Source organism: Citrus sinensis, chromosome 3 (assembly GCF_022201045.2).
Source record: "Citrus sinensis cultivar Valencia sweet orange chromosome 3, DVS_A1.0, whole genome shotgun sequence".
Taxonomy (NCBI): Eukaryota; Viridiplantae; Streptophyta; class Magnoliopsida; order Sapindales; family Rutaceae; genus Citrus; species Citrus sinensis.
The window spans coordinates 28,510,917-28,529,541 of record NC_068558.1 but is presented as its reverse complement, the minus strand read 5'-3'; the positions used below and the strand labels follow the sequence as shown (position 1 = coordinate 28,529,541).

General features: G+C 33.7%; 3 protein-coding genes and 1 long non-coding RNA gene across 17 annotated transcripts in view; 3 read left to right on the top strand and 1 right to left on the bottom strand.

Annotated features, from left to right (window-relative positions):
• Positions 1 to 18,625, top strand: part of LOC102621470 (uncharacterized) — a 68,715-nt gene that overhangs the window by 1,312 nt on the left and 48,778 nt on the right. The gene's annotated exons all lie outside the window — the stretch shown is intronic.
• Positions 1 to 18,625, top strand: part of LOC107175105 (TMV resistance protein N-like) — an 81,207-nt gene that overhangs the window by 34,431 nt on the left and 28,151 nt on the right. The gene's annotated exons all lie outside the window — the stretch shown is intronic.
• Positions 4,164 to 6,667, bottom strand: LOC127901187 (uncharacterized). Its single transcript, XR_008053316.1, has 2 exons — positions 5,367 to 6,667; positions 4,164 to 5,257 (listed from the first exon to the last, which is right to left on the bottom strand). It is a non-coding gene; the product is annotated as an uncharacterized LOC127901187 (long non-coding RNA).
• Positions 10,570 to 16,298, top strand: LOC127901185 (disease resistance protein RUN1-like). Of its 7 annotated transcripts, XR_008053303.1 has the most exons (8): positions 10,570 to 10,720; positions 11,354 to 11,844; positions 12,151 to 13,240; positions 13,382 to 13,666; positions 13,793 to 14,840; positions 14,956 to 15,063; positions 15,156 to 15,217; positions 15,322 to 15,409. XR_008053303.1 is itself a non-coding variant. In XM_052437786.1 (7 exons), the coding sequence occupies exons 2-6, from the start codon at positions 11,366 to 11,368 to the stop codon at positions 15,991 to 15,993; spliced, it is 3,951 nt and encodes a 1,316-aa protein (XP_052293746.1). In that variant the 5' UTR covers positions 10,570 to 10,720; positions 11,354 to 11,365; the 3' UTR covers positions 15,994 to 16,014; positions 16,140 to 16,298. The 7 variants fall into 7 exon arrangements, 6 of the variants coding, with proteins under 6 accessions (XP_052293746.1, XP_052293747.1, XP_052293743.1 ...); XM_052437786.1 differs by adding an exon at positions 16,140 to 16,298 and having other exon boundaries at positions 13,793 to 15,217; positions 15,322 to 16,014; XM_052437787.1 differs by having other exon boundaries at positions 13,793 to 15,063; positions 15,322 to 15,518.

Genomic DNA, 18,625 nt, shown 5'->3' with positions numbered 1-18,625 from the left:
TACAATCTTCATAGAGCTTTAAACACATTTTCTCTTCATCTATTCACACATTGGGCATTGATTTGTAATCTTAAATATTGTGTGAGAGAAAAACAATTTGTAATCTTTTACTTTGAGTGATTGTAAGTGTTGGGATACACTTGGGTTAAGAGATTGGGGATAATCTCTTGTTGTAAAGGTCCATTGACACCTTGGAAGTCAAGTGTAAGCGTTTGAAGCCTTGGGAGGCCAGCTTAGTGAAATCCTCAAGCCCGGTGAGCTTGGAGGCGTGGACGTAGGCGGGGATTGCCGAACCACGTAAAAATCCTTGAGTTTGCTTTCTCTTCCCTTGCTCATTTATTATTGTGCTTTCATTGAATTTATTGTTTTCGAATTTATTAAGGCATTAGATTGGATTGTTGTGTGGTTTATTTAGCTTAATTTTTAAATCCCAATTCACCCCCCCTCTTGGGTTGCCTAGTTAGTATTTCACAATTAACGTAGAAATTTGATTCATACATAACTATAACTTAAGTGATCACATAATAGTTGACTTCCTTTTACAATTTCGACATGCTTATTTTTTTATTGTGTAATTTTTATTTTATTTTATTTTTACTATTATATTCTTGACTATATAGTAAGCCGAAAATTGATATTATATTTTAAAAATAAAAATAAAAATATTTTTAATATAAATAAACTAAATATATTATATTTTAAAAATAAAAATAAATTTATTATTAATATAAATAATATAAATTTATTATTCTTGATTATTTTATTTTTACTATTACCTGACTTTGTCACCGAGCGCGCATCTCAAATTCAAATGTTATTTTGTACATGATAATTCATTTACATTCTATTTATTCAAAAATCTGTTATAAATCAGTTAAGGGTTAGTGACGTGCCATTGATGAGCTGTCTGGATTGGTGTCCGTTATCCGTGGTTAGCACTTCAGCAGCAGCTACAAAATAAACACAGGGTCTGATTTATTATCAATCTTTAATGTGTCCGTTTGTCAGGTAGAGCGAAGAGTTAGAAATATTGAGCTCACGCTCTTCCTTGTCATTTCCTCTGTGAATTTTTATGGGTTTAAATACTTGAACCTCGGAATTGAGGCTACAATGCCTAGTGCACATATGTTGAATATGAATATGATCGATCTCAGCTTGATTTGGGCCCAGAACAAACGATAAATAGACAAACGAATGATTATATGGAATTCGCAGGCCAGGTTCAAGAGAGGAGTTGTTGAGGAATAATGGTATAATTCTCGTGCCTAGGACGTGTTCGATAATATGCCTACGAAGGAATGTGCATCCCACCTGATGTGTTGCATCAACTCTATGGTTTCCCAAGCAAAAGCAATCAATCAACAAGGTCAATTCGTGAAGGTTTGTCCTGCATGAGTCATAGCTAGTGAGCAGATTCTGAGAGTCTTTAGTCTTTAACAGAATTTTACCACAAACACAGTGCAAACCCAGTGTTTATCTAATCAATTATTTTCTTTTTCTAGCGGCTAACCTTTTTGCAAATTTCTAAATAGAAATATACATGACAGAATTTGATTATTTGTTGTTTCGTGAATGATGTGGTAGAATGAAGGAATTGTAGAATTTCTTGAGTTTTAGACATAAAACAGAGTCAGGCCATAGAATGAATGAAAAAAATATCATCACATTTGTTGGAATGATGCTGTGCTTTATTCAAAATTATTTCTTCCACTAGAGAAGCAATCAATACTAGTGTTAATTCTTGATCTTGTGAAAAGCAATTAATTTTCTTCATTTGTTTACTAGCAATCTTCCATAACCATTGTGCTTGGCTGTGAAATAGCCCATTTGTGGCTGAACATAGAATCTGCTTTTTGTTTCTTTGTTGCTTTTTTGCGAATCTTTGGCTTAATTTACAATTCATGGCATGTCTGAAAATGGGGCGATGAATATGTTAAATATGGACTCAGATCTAGATCAGATTTATCCATGAAACAATCAAGAGGATTCAACATTTGATTTTTAGTTTTCTTTTCTCCACCCCCATGTTTAATTTGGTCGGAGGACTTGGTTGATAGGAATTGACAACTATTGATTTTCCTTTTTTTTGTTAAACAACAGACCACAATGTCAATTTGAAGACTTTGTTGATAAGAATTGACAACTGTTGGTTCTTATTATTTGTTTATGTTTAATAGAAGATGCCTTGGAATTCCGCATTGTTGACATGTAGTTGATATTTAAAACATTTTGATGTTAGAGCTTAGAATGTTTTCTGTCGGAATTCTTATTAAGAAAATTACTATGCTGCTTGCAACATAATCGAAGTTGTAAGTTTTATGTCATGCAGTTCTCTTTATTTTCATTTATGTTTTTGAATTTTCAGAATAAATATGAAGAAGAAGTTCATTAATTTCCAAAGCAGAGAAGAAAATATTTTCGGAATTATACTACAATGACTATAGGGAGATCCTGAAAATGAGATTCTTGATGTACTTCAAATAAGTTTTGATGGGTCAAAAGAAACAGAGAAGAAAATATTTCTCGATATTGCATGTTTCTATGAAGGGAAGTATAGAGATTATGTGAAAAAAATTCTCAAATATTGTGATTTGGACCCAATTTTCAAAATTGTTGGTCCTACTGAAAAATCTCTATTAACTGTAGTTGATTTTAGCGGACTGTGGATGCATGAGTAGTTACAAGAAATGGGGTAGATAAATTGTTAGGAGGCAATCCCCTCAGGAGCCTGGAAACTGCAATAGATTGTGGGAGGAAGCAGATATATGCCATGTATTATCACAAAACAGTGTAAATGTTCAGTTTAGGTTGAAAACTTGCAATTTTGGGATCATGATCACTTATTTAACTAGTTAAACCTTTGCATAGATTTATTAATATTTTCTTTCTTTCATTTTTTTTTTTGGGTTCCCACTTATTTTTTGTTATAATGTTTAGGAAACTGATGTAGTTGAAGCATCATATTTGATCGCTTTAACAACAAAGAGATGCATGTCAGTTCTAAATCCGTTTCTAATATGATCAATCAGACTTCACAAGACCACCAAATTTAGGGGAGCTGATTTCTGAAAGATTTACAAGGTTGCAGGAGATTCACTCATTTTTTCTGTTCCAAAGAAGCTGATTTTATTGAATTTGAAAGGTTGTACAAGTCTTTCAACTCTTCCAGGCAAGATCTTTATGAAATCTCTTAAGACACTTGTTCTTTCTGGATGCTGGAAATTGAAGGAATTTCTAGACATTGTGGAAAGTTCTTTCGGATGGAACTGATATTAAAGAACTGCCATTATCAATTGAACTTCTATTTGGACTTGCTCAGTTGACTCTGAATGGCTGCAAAAATCTTGAGTGTCTTCCAAGGACCATAAGTGCTCTAAAATATCTACCAACTTTGAATCTCTCCAGCCCTTTGAAATTCAGAGAGTTCCCAGAGAAAACTTCAAGCAGGGATCAGCTCTTGGAGCTTCATTTGGAAGGAACTGCTATAAGAGGATTGCCAGCATCTATTGAACTTCTTTCTGGCAATGTCTTGTTGAATTTGAAAGATTGCAAAAATCTCAAGAGTCTTCCAAGTACCATAAAAGGTTTGAGATCTCTTAGAACATTCTATTGAAAGCTTGGAAGTTATATTGTCTTGTTAGAAACGGGCCGAAATGCAGAATGTTTTGACTGTGTGGAACAGAATGCAGTGGAGACAGTAACAAAGTTAGCAAAAGCAGAACAACTGAGGGGGTACTTTACAATATTAATAAGTTCCTTTATAACAAGATATACTATCACTTCTATGTGCATTCCTACCAATGTTGTTGGACAGATAGATTCAGATTCATGGAAGAAGGATGTTGATAAGGGCATCAAGCTACCTACAACAGCCACATCAGCTTGTTCACTTGCCTGCCATAGGCTGATTCAAACCTCAGGAGCCATGCCAAAGAGTTGAATCAAATAACAGCAAATTCACGTCTTAGGTGGCCTTTTCTTCCAGCTTAGTCACTGCATCATTTTTTATAGCAGGTTCGTTCTATAATAATCTCGTAGGCACATATCATGAACTTTGTTTTTATCATGCTTGCATACTTTGTTTACTTCTGCACAGTGACATGCACATTCACTATCTCTATTTTGCATGACTCTCGAGGAGAGCTCTTAGGCGCTTTTGGATCTTTCCTAGGTTATCGTCTGATCCTTTACGCAGAGCTTATGGCTATTCATGAGGGCTTAGAGCTTGCAGCTCACCTCGCCCATTCTACATTGGAGGTAAAATCGGACTCTGCTACTATAGTCGCATGGATTCGGCCCGATTGCTAGGTGTCGTGGGACTACACATACCTTTTGCGACGTGTCCGTAGTATGGCTTCTTCAACTAATATCTTGGTCCTTCATGTATTTCGGGAGGCTACTTCTACTGTTGATTTTCTAGCCAATTGGGTTTGTGCATCGTCGGTTTATGAGCCCTAAGGACATTCCTACTGGTTTACATAGCATTCTCCATCTAGATGCGCATGCAGTTCCACACATCAGGCGCTAGCTTGACTTTTCTTTTATTCCTTTTCAGCTATGTTATACTTGTTTTTCAGTTTCTCTAGGAGGTTTTGGTATTTGTCCCCCTCCTTTATACTTGTATCATTTTCGGATTTATATTACGGGTAGGGGTCTTGCCTAAACCCCCCACTATCCTAATGATTTTAAATTTAAAAAAAAAAAAAAAGTGCCCTTCTCATCCATTTTGATGTTGGAATTTTGTAGGCCTTTATGGGCTTGTTGAATTTAACCTTGCTTATTTAATTTTGACTTTTGTTGAACTATTTGTTTATATTTTTTACGGAGTTGGACTATTTGCCTACCCCACCCCAATCTTATCGTACAATCTCCTTTTTTTCTTTTTTCTTTTTTTATATTTTTAAAGACAGGTTTTAAATTTGAATTTCAATAAATATGTGTTAATAAAAAAAAATTATCTGGTTTTGTTATTTTAAAAATTCAAAATAATATTCCCTTTTTTCCCTACACGTAAATTGAAAATTTTTTTATAAATGATAAATTTTTAAATTTCAATCATTCACTTAAATTACATGACACATTTTTTAAATTATAATTTGAGTTAAATTATGCAGATTTGATCAAATGTGTTTGAGGAGTAATTGTATGATACCCATGCCCAGAACATGTTTGATAAAATGCCCAAGTAGGAACCATGACATCCCAAATCCCAACTGAAGTGTTGAACAAAGAGAAGATGATATCCGTTGCGCCACCACTACGATTTCCAAACCAAAAGCAATCAATCAACAAGGTCAATTTCCTAAGCTGTTGAGTGTGATTCGATAATATAAATTTAGGGTTGCGTGTCTTCATAAAATTTGTACCTTCTCAGGTGTGTATTTTGGCCAGGATCGAAGGTGAGAGGTATGATATCCCTCCAGCTTATATGGAGTCGCTTTACCCACTTATAATCTGAATGAACCCCCTCAAAATTTTGCTGCAGCAAAGATGGTTGTAGCAACAACGTCAAGGTGAAGCCTTACTGCATCTGTTGAGGTGATGAGGAACCACACCCTCAAAGATTCATTGAGTGAACTCATATAAAAGGAGAAGCCTACTTACTATTCTCTGAATATTTCAGTAAGTATGCATCTGAATTACAACAAGAGCAAAATATCATCCCCAAAATTGTTGTTTTCCATGAATCGAAAATGATTTCATGCTTGATCAGATTGTTTAAGTATGTGTTTCTAAAATATACAAAAAGTACTCAGGAAAATGAACAATTAGTGTATAATAAAGTTTATTTTTGGTAAATTTCATATGCATATGGTTTTAAAAGTTCCTATTTTTTGAGGAAACGATGTTTGGCGGATTTTCATCTCTTCAAAAGGCTAGCCTTACCATAAACTATACTATTGTTTATTAAGGCATTACTGATTTATCTAATTAGGTTCATATCACGTGTTTTTTTTTTAATCTATCATTATTATTTATATTTTTATTATTTCATTGATGTTATGTTAATTTACTTTCTATGTGTAGACATAATTTATGAATATAATATTACTGTACTTATTTATAATTTATGTTTCATATATAATTTCCTAAAAGATGGTCCGATATAGTTTTACCGATACTGAATAAATAAAATGAAATGCCGCGTCACGTACTAATAGAACGTGAAGAAGAGAAAAAGAAAACAAAATAGATGATTAGTGGAGAGGTTGGTTCATACCAGGTACCTTCTTTGTCTTGTTTCATTAAGTAGTCTAAATTATTATTAATTAAATAATTAGAGATAATGCAATTGCTTTAGGTGTCTAGGACTCTAGGTTATTGAAGCATTTGTTACATTTGAACATGTCTTTTATTCCATTCGCCGTCCTTTATAATTATCTCTCGCAAATATCGTTGACAAGACTTGCCGTCGGCCAACAAAAGAAGAAGAATTAATTAGAAAACATGAAATCCTCTAACTGATTTCTTTGAAAGAAACCTAATTGTAATCCAAGTTTCCTCGCAATTTTGTATTGAATGTTTGCTTACGCAACTCAGTTATTCAATTTAATTATTTTTTAACACTCCTAGACAAATCTAATTCCAAACCCATACTTGCATGGAACACTTTGTTTCCCCCGCTTTGCTGTAGTTATTTTCCTAACCGTTGTCTTCGCCGGCCTATTACTACTCTTATTACTCTCGTGTGCTACATTAATGATGTGCTTACTTGCTGGATTCTGAAATTAAAATTTGAAACAAGAATGATCAATAGTGTTTATTTTTTAAAATAGAAGAGTGAACAAAAATGAAATATGTGGGGCCAATACATTTTTGGGATTAATGAATGAGAATTGATTCTTATGGAACTTGGGAGTCAAGTTCTTGTTCCTATGAGCTCCATATTTTACCCCACCTAAATTTCATAATTTTATTTTTGTCTTCAATTAAAATATTATTATATTATTGTTATTGTTATTATTCTTATTTGTGTAATTGTTAATATAATGATGATAATAGTGATAATAATAATAATAACAACAAAGATTGATGCCCTGAATACGATATTTGTTTATGCTAGCTATTACGAATTATAAACCCTAGTTCCTTTAATCAAATTAAGTTTTTTTAAAGTCTTTATTTTCTTTAGGAAAAAAGCCACCCATGCCTCCAAGATTTATTTAAAATATAACATAGGTCGTCTTGCTTTCACAAATGGTCACACAGACCCTTTTCTAAAGATTATATTCTTAGATTACAACAACATAGAAATTGGCTTTGAATAAATTTTTATAACACATGCAAATATAATATTAAATAATTCATTAAATAAAATATTATAAATATTATAAATTATTTTAATATTAAACAATATTGTTTTTGATATTACTAATTTTTTAGATTTGTTTAATATTAATAAAATTGGTTTCATAGATTAATAATATAAAATAAATGTATTTAACAGTTCAAAATAATTTATAAAATTGATATTTATATTATATATACATATATACATATACATACATATATATATATATATACATTACTTTTTTTGAGTTATGTCTATAATAGAATAAATTTAAATTAATTTTTGGATCAACAGATTTAAGTTTTAATAAAATCTATTGAGACATGTTGATAATGGCTTTAATATTAAAATAATTTGCATGAGATATATATTTTATTTTTTAATTATATTTATTTTAATATCTTATTTGTATTAATGTGCTATTTTAGTTAGTATTTGTATTTTAATATTGTATTTGTATTTATTATAACCAATATTAATATACATTAGTTTATTCTTAATCCCAAAAGAATAATACAATAAAATTATACAATCGCAAAAAAAAAAATGAAAATGATCAGGATGTCCCAATAAAAATAATCTATATCTTCTAACACTATCATGTGCCCAAAATTCAAAATATCTACAGTCGCTAGGTTGATATGGTGTACCTGCAGCTTCCTTTTGAGGGGAAAAATATAATAAAAACATGATGAATATAAAACTCAATGAGGTTAGTGGATAATAGTTTTTGAAAATTAATTTAACTTAAAAATAATTTAATCATATCATTTCTAAATACGATTTCATCAAACCATATACGAGAAAATATTTATAAATCATTTAACATTTAAATCAGATTACTAACCTTGAAGAACATATGTAATATCGTACATAATAACTATGGAAATCATATTACAATATCGTATAAAATACACAAATTTGAAATCATCACTAAACAAGTACCCAAGAAAATAATCTCACCGCATCCAAACCTTAATAGATGGGTATTGATATATTATCTATGTACGATTATGCCCTGGAGCTACACATATAGACATGAAAGTGTCATCTCATATATCATCATATTTGTGCATGTATAATCTAATCCCTAAAGGACAAAAGTGCCTAAGCACATGCCCCAAACCCTCTGTGTATACTTAGACGAGCCCTTAAAGGCTTGTTTCTCATCTGTATTATTTGTATCTATATCACCGATATCATCATATCACATACATATACCCCCAAAAGGTAGAAACACCTAAACACACGGGCAAAAGCCTCTATGTATGTTCATACGGACTCCAAAAGCCTCATCATATATGTATCAATGTAACCAAAGAATGGTATTGTCCAATAATTTTACAAACAACATTTTATACACATATACATGAACATAAAATCATACTATAAATCTCATTTCCTTTCTATTTAACATACTTTAAATCTATTTTCTTTTTATATCACATTCAAATCTACTTTTCTTGTCTTTAAAACACTTATAATATTTTTTCCAAAGTCGATATGGAAAATCATAATCCAAAACATTTCAATAAAATATCAATGCGTAACTTAAATCCATTTCGAGAAATTTATTGAATCAAGACATTTAAATTTCTTATTTCATGAACATGTTTCACTATCATAATTAACTATAAAAATAGATTTTGTATATTTCACTCATAGTGATGATGCTCAGACTCAATTATCGCCAACGTCCGTGGACTGATTCGCTTGTGGATCCTCCTAAATCAAGGAAATGACATAATTATTTTTTTATTAATCGGAATTAGGACTAAATTTATGCAATAAACTCAAAATCAATATCATTCCATAATTTATAACTCTCGTGCCAATAAACTTACTAAAATACCCTTGAGTTTGTACATTATTAACATACTCCCGAATTGAAAATCACCAAATTACCCTAATTACAACAAATCCTTAATTTTTCGGAATTAGTAAAACCTCCACAGGATCAGAAATTACAAAATTGCCCTCAAAATATGAAATTACGAGATTGCCCTCACCGGTCAGCAGTGATCGAAATTCAGTCAACAGTAGCCGGGAAGCTCAGGCCAGAAAGTTTCGACCCCGCTGAGCCTAATGGTGCTGGCAGTGAGCTCGCACGCGCGGCAAAAGCGGCGGATCGAGCTTCCCAAGCCGCAAGCTTTCCGGCGGTCGTTCGCGGCCTAAACGGCGGTTTCAGGTGGTGGAGTTGGTCGGAAAATGATGAGAATGAGCTGAGGATCAAGATCCAGGCGGTGACGTCACCCAGAACCGGCGGAATCGACGGCGAGAAGGGGTGGATTTGACCGCGGTTTATCGAGCTTGATCGCCGGCGTTCTAACCGTTTTCCGGCGACGAAGACAGTTGGGGTATGATGGTCTTCAAGCTTCAGATTGGTACATTGCTCGGCCGATGAGGTGGCCGGAAATTGGAGATATGGCCGGGTCGGGCTCGCGGGTTTGGGTCGGGTTTCAGGTCAGGTTTTGGTAGCTTTTCTCACTCACACGTGTGTATATGTTTTCCTGTTTACAGCTCCTTCTTTTATTTTTTAATTTTTAACCGCCGCCTTTTTTTTTTCTTTTTAATTACAGGATAAGTTTATTCTAATGGTGTGTCTAGCTAGAGGTGGTAAAAATATCTGTCCGGTCTGGATCCGGACCGTACCCGGGCATTGTAGGTCGGGTATGAAGTCGGGTCGGTCTTGGACATCACTTGATAAACTCGGAACCCGGATTTTATTAAAAAAAATTATAAAATATATATTATTTTAAATATTTTATATTTATTTGACTTATTTATTATACATATATAAAGTTTTAAACACTTAAAATTTATATTTTCATGTCAAATTTTATTGAAATAAATTTAAAACTTATAAAATTACCAAAAAATAGAAAATATATACACATAAATATTAAAAAATATAAAATTCGAATACCCGGATTAAAACCCAGCCCGGACCCGAACCCAGACCGGTTGCATCCGGGCAGGGTCCGGTCATGGCAATACCCGAACCCGGCCCGGGGTTTTGCCATCTCTATGTCTAGCATTACCCCATTGCATATAATTACTAATAAATTTGAGAAATTTTTATTTTTGGTCTTATTTTATTTTTAGTCTTATTTTTAGCTGATAACCTGTGGTTTCAATTTTTTGACATTTCGGTTTTAAATTGAAAATAAAAAAGTTGAAAAAAGCGTTTCAAATATTATTTTATTTATCCCGACTGGCTTGTTTAATCAAAGTTTGCCACATGTCCAACCTTTACATTTCTGTCCCCAACTGGGTACCGCAATCTAAAAATATTAAGAAAATGATGTCACATAAAACAATCGAAATTGCCTGATTGCTTTTACACATAAGAAATATATTTTCCTTCTTTCATTCAAACACTTCATTGGAGTTCAATTAAGTGGCTCCCTGCGATACACTCTTCAAGCTGTAAGTTTTAGCTTGGACATTTCTCTTTTATTTTCACAATTAGTTTGCATGCCCTGACTGTAAAAGAAGGATTTTTTTTTTTTTTCAATCAGCATTGAAAATAATTTTTTTATTACAATTTGGGATTTATTAGGTATAATTTTTCCTTTTTGGTAAATGAAGTAAATAACAAGCTGATGGGTCTGCTTAGTTTGTTTAAGAAGAAGATGATTAACTTCGAAATCAGAACCTCTCGCAAGCTTAGTAAGTTTATCTATTATTAAGAAGAAGAAGATCGTTTGGCAGCCTGCATTAAAATACTGTTCCTTATCAGAATTTTGTTATCCCATATTTAGCTACAAGTTTTAGTTGCAATGTTTGCTGATGTAGTTAGACCAGCATTAAAATATATTCTGGGAGCAGGTTTTGGGTTGGCTGCACTGTTTAGAAATAAAAAGTTGCTACAGTAGTGTTAATCTAATTTTTTATTATTTGTTAAACATGGTATTGCTTCATAGCTTAATGCAATTCAGTGCAGTACAGCCTAGAGCTATACAACTTTGACAATTGAGATATATATTGCATTTTTGTTTGCATAGTAATGATGGGTATTTTGTTCCCAGGAAAGCCACTTAGTTTATTGTAAATTTTCAGGAAAAAGATATAATGGCTTCCACCAGCATCCAAAATATCTCTCATTGGAAATATGATGCCTTCTTAAGCTTTAGAGGAGCAGACACCCGTAAACGCTTCACAGGTCATCTCTATGCTGCGTTGAAAAATAAGGGACTTTATGTATTCAAGGATGACAAAGAACTTGAGAGAGGAAGATCCATTCCACTAGAACTCCTTAAAGCAATTGAAGAATCAAGAATATCAATTATTGTTTTCTCACAAAACTATGCTTCTTCCACTTGGTGCTTGGATGAACTTGTTAAGATTGTTGAATGCAAGAATGCAGAAGATCAAATTTTTCCTATTTTCTATGATGTGGAACCGACTGTGGTAACAAAACAGACAGGAAATTTTCATGAGGCATTTGCTAAACATGAAGAAGTTTTTAGGGACAATAAAGAAAAGGTGCAAAAGTGGAGAGACATTTTGAAAGAGGTGGCTAATATCTCCGGCTGGGAATTAAAACAAAGGTAACCATTCTTAAACAGCTTTTAGAGTGTTTTCAATTAAAATGCTTCTAGTTAATACGTATTTCATATGATGTGTAGTATTTGAAATAGTAGCTCCACAAGTTTATTTTTGCAAACCGAGAGGTACAGATCGATGTAGATATTTACATGAAGAACACAACTAAAGATTTTCCATATGTAAAATATATTATTTCAATTTGGTCCAATGAATTTTGCATAATTTTTATATACATTTAATGGAATTAATTTGACTCCACAGTTACTTTAATTTAACACTAATCTTTTCTCGTTGATTTCAATCTGTAGCAATGAGTCAGAACTTATTGAGGAAATTGTCAATGTGGTATCAAGTAAAATTCGTACAAAACCAGAGACTCTTAAGGAGCTAGTAGGAATGGATTCACGTTGTGAGAAACTAAGGTTTCTTATGGACTCAGGGTCTAGCGATGTGCGTATGATAGGGATCTGTGGGATGGGAGGTCTAGGTAAGACAACAATTGCAAGAGTTGTTTATGACTTGATCTCTCATGAATTTGAAGCAAGTGGTTTCCTTGACAATGTTAGAGAAATTTCCAGTAAAGGGGGCCTAGTCTCTTTACAAAGGCAACTCCTTTCCCAGTTATTAAAGCTTGCAGATAATAGCATATGGAATGTCTTTGATGGTATCGACATGTTAGGAAGTAGACTGCAAAGAAAAAAGGTTCTTCTTGTTATAGATGACGTGGTTGATGTAAAACAATTACAAAGTTTAGCTGGAAATCGTGAGTGGTTTGGTTCAGGCAGCCGGATCATCATAACATCAAGAGACGAACATTTGTTGAAAACACATGGGGTTGATGAAGTGTATAAGCCTCATGGGCTAAATTATGATGAAGCTCTTCAACTCTTCAATATGAAAGCTTTTAAAACTTATCAACCTTTGCAAGAATGTGTGCAGCTATCTGCACGTATTATCCGGTATGCTGGTGGTCTTCCATTGGCTCTAGAAGTTTTGGGTTCCTTTTTGTCTGGTAGATCTGTGGATGAGTGGAGAAGTACCCTGGAACGGCTAGAAATAGAACCTCCAAGTGAGATTCTGGATATACTTCAAATAAGTTTTGATGGGCTACAGGAGCTAGAGAAAAAAATATTTCTCGATATTGCATGTTTCTTTAAAGGAAATGATAGGGATTATGTCACGAACTTTCTAGAGGGATGTGGTTTTCATCCAGTTATTGGAATAAGAGTTCTTATTGAAAAATGTCTAATAACTGTGCATAATAACACACTGTGGATGCATGATTTGTTACAAGAATTAGGGCAACAAATTGTCCAGAGACAATCCCCTGAAGAACTTGGGAAACGCAGCAGATTATGGAAGGAAGAAGAAGTATGCCATGTGTTGACAGAAAGCACAGTAAGTGACTAATTTGTTTGGAAAACATGTATTCCTCAGCTCGTGCTTGTTAATTTCTTTCACCTAGTTAAATCTCAGACAACTTTTCAACATCTTTACATTATTATTTTATTGTCTATCCTTTTCTTATGATTTTTTCAGGGAACTGAACTAGTGGAAGGAATAGTACTTGATAACTACCATCATGAAAATGAGGTGTATTTGTGTGCGAGTGCTAAAGCATTTTCGAAGATGACCAACCTAAGATTGCTCAAAATTTGTAATCTGCAACTTCCTAATGGCCTTGAATACCTGTCTAATAGGTTAAGGTTACTTGGTTGGCGTGGATATCCTTTGAAATTTTTGCCATCAAATTTGCAAATGGATAAAACTATTGAAATTTACATGTGTTATAGCCGCATCGGAGAATTGTGGAAGGGAATCAAAGTAAGATCAATTTTGTCACTAATATATATTTTCTCAGTGAATAATAGTATATAAATTTATTAGTTTTGTCATTCCTCTCTAATTGAATTAAGAAATATCTTTCTCGCTCCTTTTTATTTTCTACAGCATTTAGACAAGTTGAAAGTCATGATACTCAGCCATTCCGAGAACTTGATAAGGATGCCAGACTTCACAGGGGCCCCAAATTTAGAGAAGCTGATTCTTGAAGGATGTACAAGATTGTATGAAATTCACCCATCTCTGCTGCTTCACAATAAGCTTATCATATTGAACATGAAAGATTGTACAAGTCTTATAACTCTTCCTGGCAAGATTTTGATGAAATCTCTTGAAAAACTTGTTCTTTCTGGTTGCTCGAAATTAAAGAAATTTCCGGACATCGTGGGAAGTATGGAGTGTTTGTTGAAGCTTTTGTTGGATGGAACAGCTATTGAAGAACTGCCATTATCTATTAAACTTCTATCCAAACTTGTCTTGTTGGTTCTAAACAATTGCAAGAATCTCAAAAGTCTTCCAACGACCATAAGTGGTCTAAAATGTCTTTCAACTTTGGATGTCTCTGGTGATTTGAAATTTAGAGAGTTTCCAGAGATTGTAGAACATATGGAGCATCTGTCGGAACTTCATTTGGAGGGAACAGCCATTAGAGGATTGCCACTGTCAATTGAACTTCTGTCCGGCCTTGTTTTGTTGAATTTGAAAAATTGCAGGAGTCTCGAGATTCTTCCAGTTACTGTAAGTAATTTAAAATGTCTTAGGTCTTTAAAGCTCTCTGGTTGCTCGAAACTTAAGAAGTTTCCTGAGATTGTAAGAAGTATGAAAGATCTGTCAGAGCTCTTTTTAGATGGAACTTCTATCAAAGAAGTGCCATCATCCATAGAACTTTTGACAAAACTTGAATTGCTGAACTTGAGTGACTGTAAAAATCTTGTGAGACTTCCAAGCAGTATAATTGCCTTGAAATCTCTCAAAACTCTGAATCTCTCTGGCTGCTTCAAACTTGAAAATGTGCCAGAGACACTTGGACAAATTGAAAGTTTGGAGGAGCTTGATATCAGTGGAACAGCTGTACCACATTCGACGTCATGGTATTCGTACATCCCAATCAACTTAATGCGAAAGTCTGTGGCTCTGAAGTTGCCTTCTCTCTCAGGTTTGTGTTCTTTGAGGAAATTGAATCTCACTGATTGTAATCTAATGGAAGGAGCCCTTCCAAGTGATATTGGCAACCTATGCTCATTAAAAGAGTTATATTTGAGTAAAAACAGCTTTGTTTCACTTCCAACAAGCATTACCCATCTTTCTAAGCTTCTGAATATTGAATTGGAGGATTGCAAGAGGCTTCAATCTCTGCCACAACTTCCACCCAATATCAGGCAAGTTAGAGTAAATGGTTGTGCTTCGTTAGTGACATTATTAGATGCTTTAAAATTATGCAAGTCCGACAGCACAATGATTGCTTGTTTAGACAGCTTAAAATTGCTCGGCAACAAAAGTTTGGCGTTTTCAATGCTACGAGAGTACCTAGAGGTCAGTTTTTTACTCTGTGTTTCCCAGCTATGCCAAAATTATATATGCCAAAACATTAAGCAATGGTTTGGACTTCATTATTATTATTATTATTTTGGATGCAGGCAGTGTCAAATACAAGACAACATTTAAGCGTTGTTGTTCCAGGAAGTGAAATACCGGAGTGGTTCATGTATCAGAATGAGGGATCTTCAATAACAGTCACAAGGCCTTCAAATCTGTATAATAAGAAAAAGTTGGTGGGATATGCTATCTGCTGTGTTTTTCATGTCCTAAAAAATTCACGTGGTAACAATTGTTTTGGTTCATATCCCACACATCAGTTGAATTGCCACATTGGACATGGCATTTATGGAATTGGATTTAGAGATAAATTCGGTCAGGCTGGGTCAGACCATCTTTGGCTACTCTATTTGTCTCGTCAAACATGCTACGATATTAGATTGCCTTTAGAGTCTAATCTTGAGCCTTTTGAATCTAATCATGTTAATGTATCATTTGAACCCTGGTTGGGCCAAGGATTGGAGGTGAAGATGTGTGGTTTACATCCAGTTTATATGGACGAAGTGGAGGAGTTAGACCAAACGACAAACCAACCAAGTCGTTTTACTGTTTATAATCTGAATGAATTCGATCAACATTTTGTTGGATCGAAGATGATTGTAGCCACAACGTCAAAGCGAAGCCTTACTGAATACTTTGGGGCAGAAGCCAGTGGAAGTGGCTGCTGTGATGATGAGGAACCACAACCTAAAAGGTTTAGAGAACTTGAATGAAGAGCGGTTGGGTGAAGCCTGGTGATTACCCTCTTGCGCATATATCTCAATTTCAATTTATGTACTTTGCTATTTATAATTCATTTACATTCTTTTTATTATTTACTATATCTACTCTTGAAAATTTTCTTATGTTGAATTACCAGAGAATGCTCTGCTTGGATCAGAAACAAACAATATTCCAATAGTTGTTCAGAATGTGGCTTCCATGAATCAAAATTGCATTCATGATCTTTGAAATTGAAGCTATGTGGGTTTGCGATTTAGGGAATACTAAAGGACTGAAATAAATATTCTGTTTTGTATTCTTAATTTCTCTTATCATTGCAGCATTGTTTCTTCGTACAGCTTTCTTATTTTTGCATCCACTATTGCGTGCGCGCACACGTGTATATGGCACTCATTAACCTCATTTAATGTCCAGCTGAAGGCTATCTGGATAACTTTATTTTTATTTCAATCTGGGGCAAGAAAATGGCTCACAGAGGGGTTTTTAACTCAAATTAGATTGTAATACTAAACCGTCTATTTCCTTTTCTTTTTTTCCTGCAAAATATCTTATATTTTGTGTACATTTGGATGAACAATAAATTTAGGAGTAATGATAGATCTCCCAAAATTTTTATCCTAAATTTTATCCCGAATGAGGTGTTATTAATTGAGTAATTGGTAATTTTTTACAAGATTTAAGTAAAATATTTACTAACTAATTGATAAATAACACAACATTTGGAATAAATTTTTTGGGATAAAGGATTAGGGATGTGTAGCACTCCTCTAAATTAATAAGCCTAGCTTTTTGCAATCTGATTGGATTTTTTCCCCCTTCCTTACAGCTTCTGGTGTTCTAGCTGAATAGCTTAGCTTGCCTCTTCTAAGTAATATTGCACATCAAGCTTACAAAGGCTTTGGTTGTTAAGAATTTATTCTTATTGAATTTTTATGGATTTCACTTGAATAACATGGGCGGGGTGACTTCTGATATTGTGGCTGATGTTTGAGAGATGGATGAAGTACTATTCTGATTTATACCATATACTTGATTTATAAAATTTACTTCAGAGAAGAGCAGGGGACAAGAGTAGCATTCAGCTGAACAAGCACGGCAACTCTACAAACATGGAAAGTTTATTATAAGGTTCCGCTGTAGGTACAGAAACGGGTAGAGAAAGACCGTCAGTAGCCGAGGCCTTATAGAGCAGCAAAAACAAAAGGATCTACAAAATCAGTAAAGTAAAAAATTACTGCAGCGTACTCGAGGAACATCTAAGAAAGTGCTCTCTCTGCATTATTGAATAGCTCATTTGCAAATGCTCTCAAATTTTTACAATTTGGGATGCCTTTAACTCTGTGGAATGAGGCTCTATTGATAGGCATCTAATGGCTTTGAGCGTTGACAATTATGGAACAAAATCCACTGGGACAAGCCGCCATTTTGTTGGGCAAATCTTGACAAAAGGAGCATGAATTGCCATCCTTTCAATTTCCCATGACATGGAGATAGCAACTTTAATTGCATGCATTAAAGCCATGCACATTTTGTTAACAATTTTGCGTGTGCAATTTGTTGCCACGTTCCATTTTCGCCAAAATCGCCGTATAGCATTTAATTTTACTAAAAGAATTGTCAAATAGTTTTACTATTTCATCCTCACGCTTTTACCAATGAATTATTCGCTAATTTGTCTTTAATGATTTCCCACATTACATCAATATTTCAATAAATCTCTACCTTTATTTGAAAGAAATTAAACTCTGTGTACAGTAAATCACCCACCAATCTCTGCCTTTCTTACTATTTTAAGCTTGCAAGATATTGATCATATTTAGATAATACTTCAACTTGATTGTCACCATTATCTTGGTCAACATATTTGTGAGATTCTTTACGGTCTTGCCCTTTCAAAGAAGAACCTTCCCCTCATTGATTATTTTTTGCACAAACTGAAATCATATGTTGATATATTTTGTACGTGCATGATAAACTTGATTCTTTGCTAAGTAAATAGCACTTGGACTGTCATAAAACATCTTAATTGCTCCCGTACTTGTCCCAAGATTTCAAACAAACCTTGTAATCAAATAGCCTCCCTAATAGCCTCTGTACTTGCCATGTTGTTGTAGGACTTCTGTGTTGAATGAGTAGGGTACCTTCCGAAGGTTATAACATGGGCTATAGGTGTTTATTTTTGCCATAAAATATATCGTTTCAAAGCTTACGACAAGATGAATCAAATCCAGAACTGGTTGTACTATTTTGCCTGTGATCGAGCTGAGAATTTTGCTTCCTTCTTGGTCCTTTTTTTATTTTTAAGTTATTTTCTTATTTGTATATTACTTTCATGATTTTTATCTTTTTTTTTACATCGAATTTGGGTGCGGTTATTTTGCTTTCCTTAATTAGATTAGGAGTATTTATCATAAAATAATATTTCAGATTTTTCTATTTTAGTAAATTCACAATGTTTAATTGTTAGTATAAAAGGGGACCTAAAACCCTAGTTTTGTTCATTAAGACTTTTCTAATAAAACTTTTGCTATTCAAAAACCTAGTTTATCTTATCAATCAATTTTTTACATTTTTGCATCATTAGTTGGTATCAAAGCAAAGAACTTGCTCTCGAGTTATGCC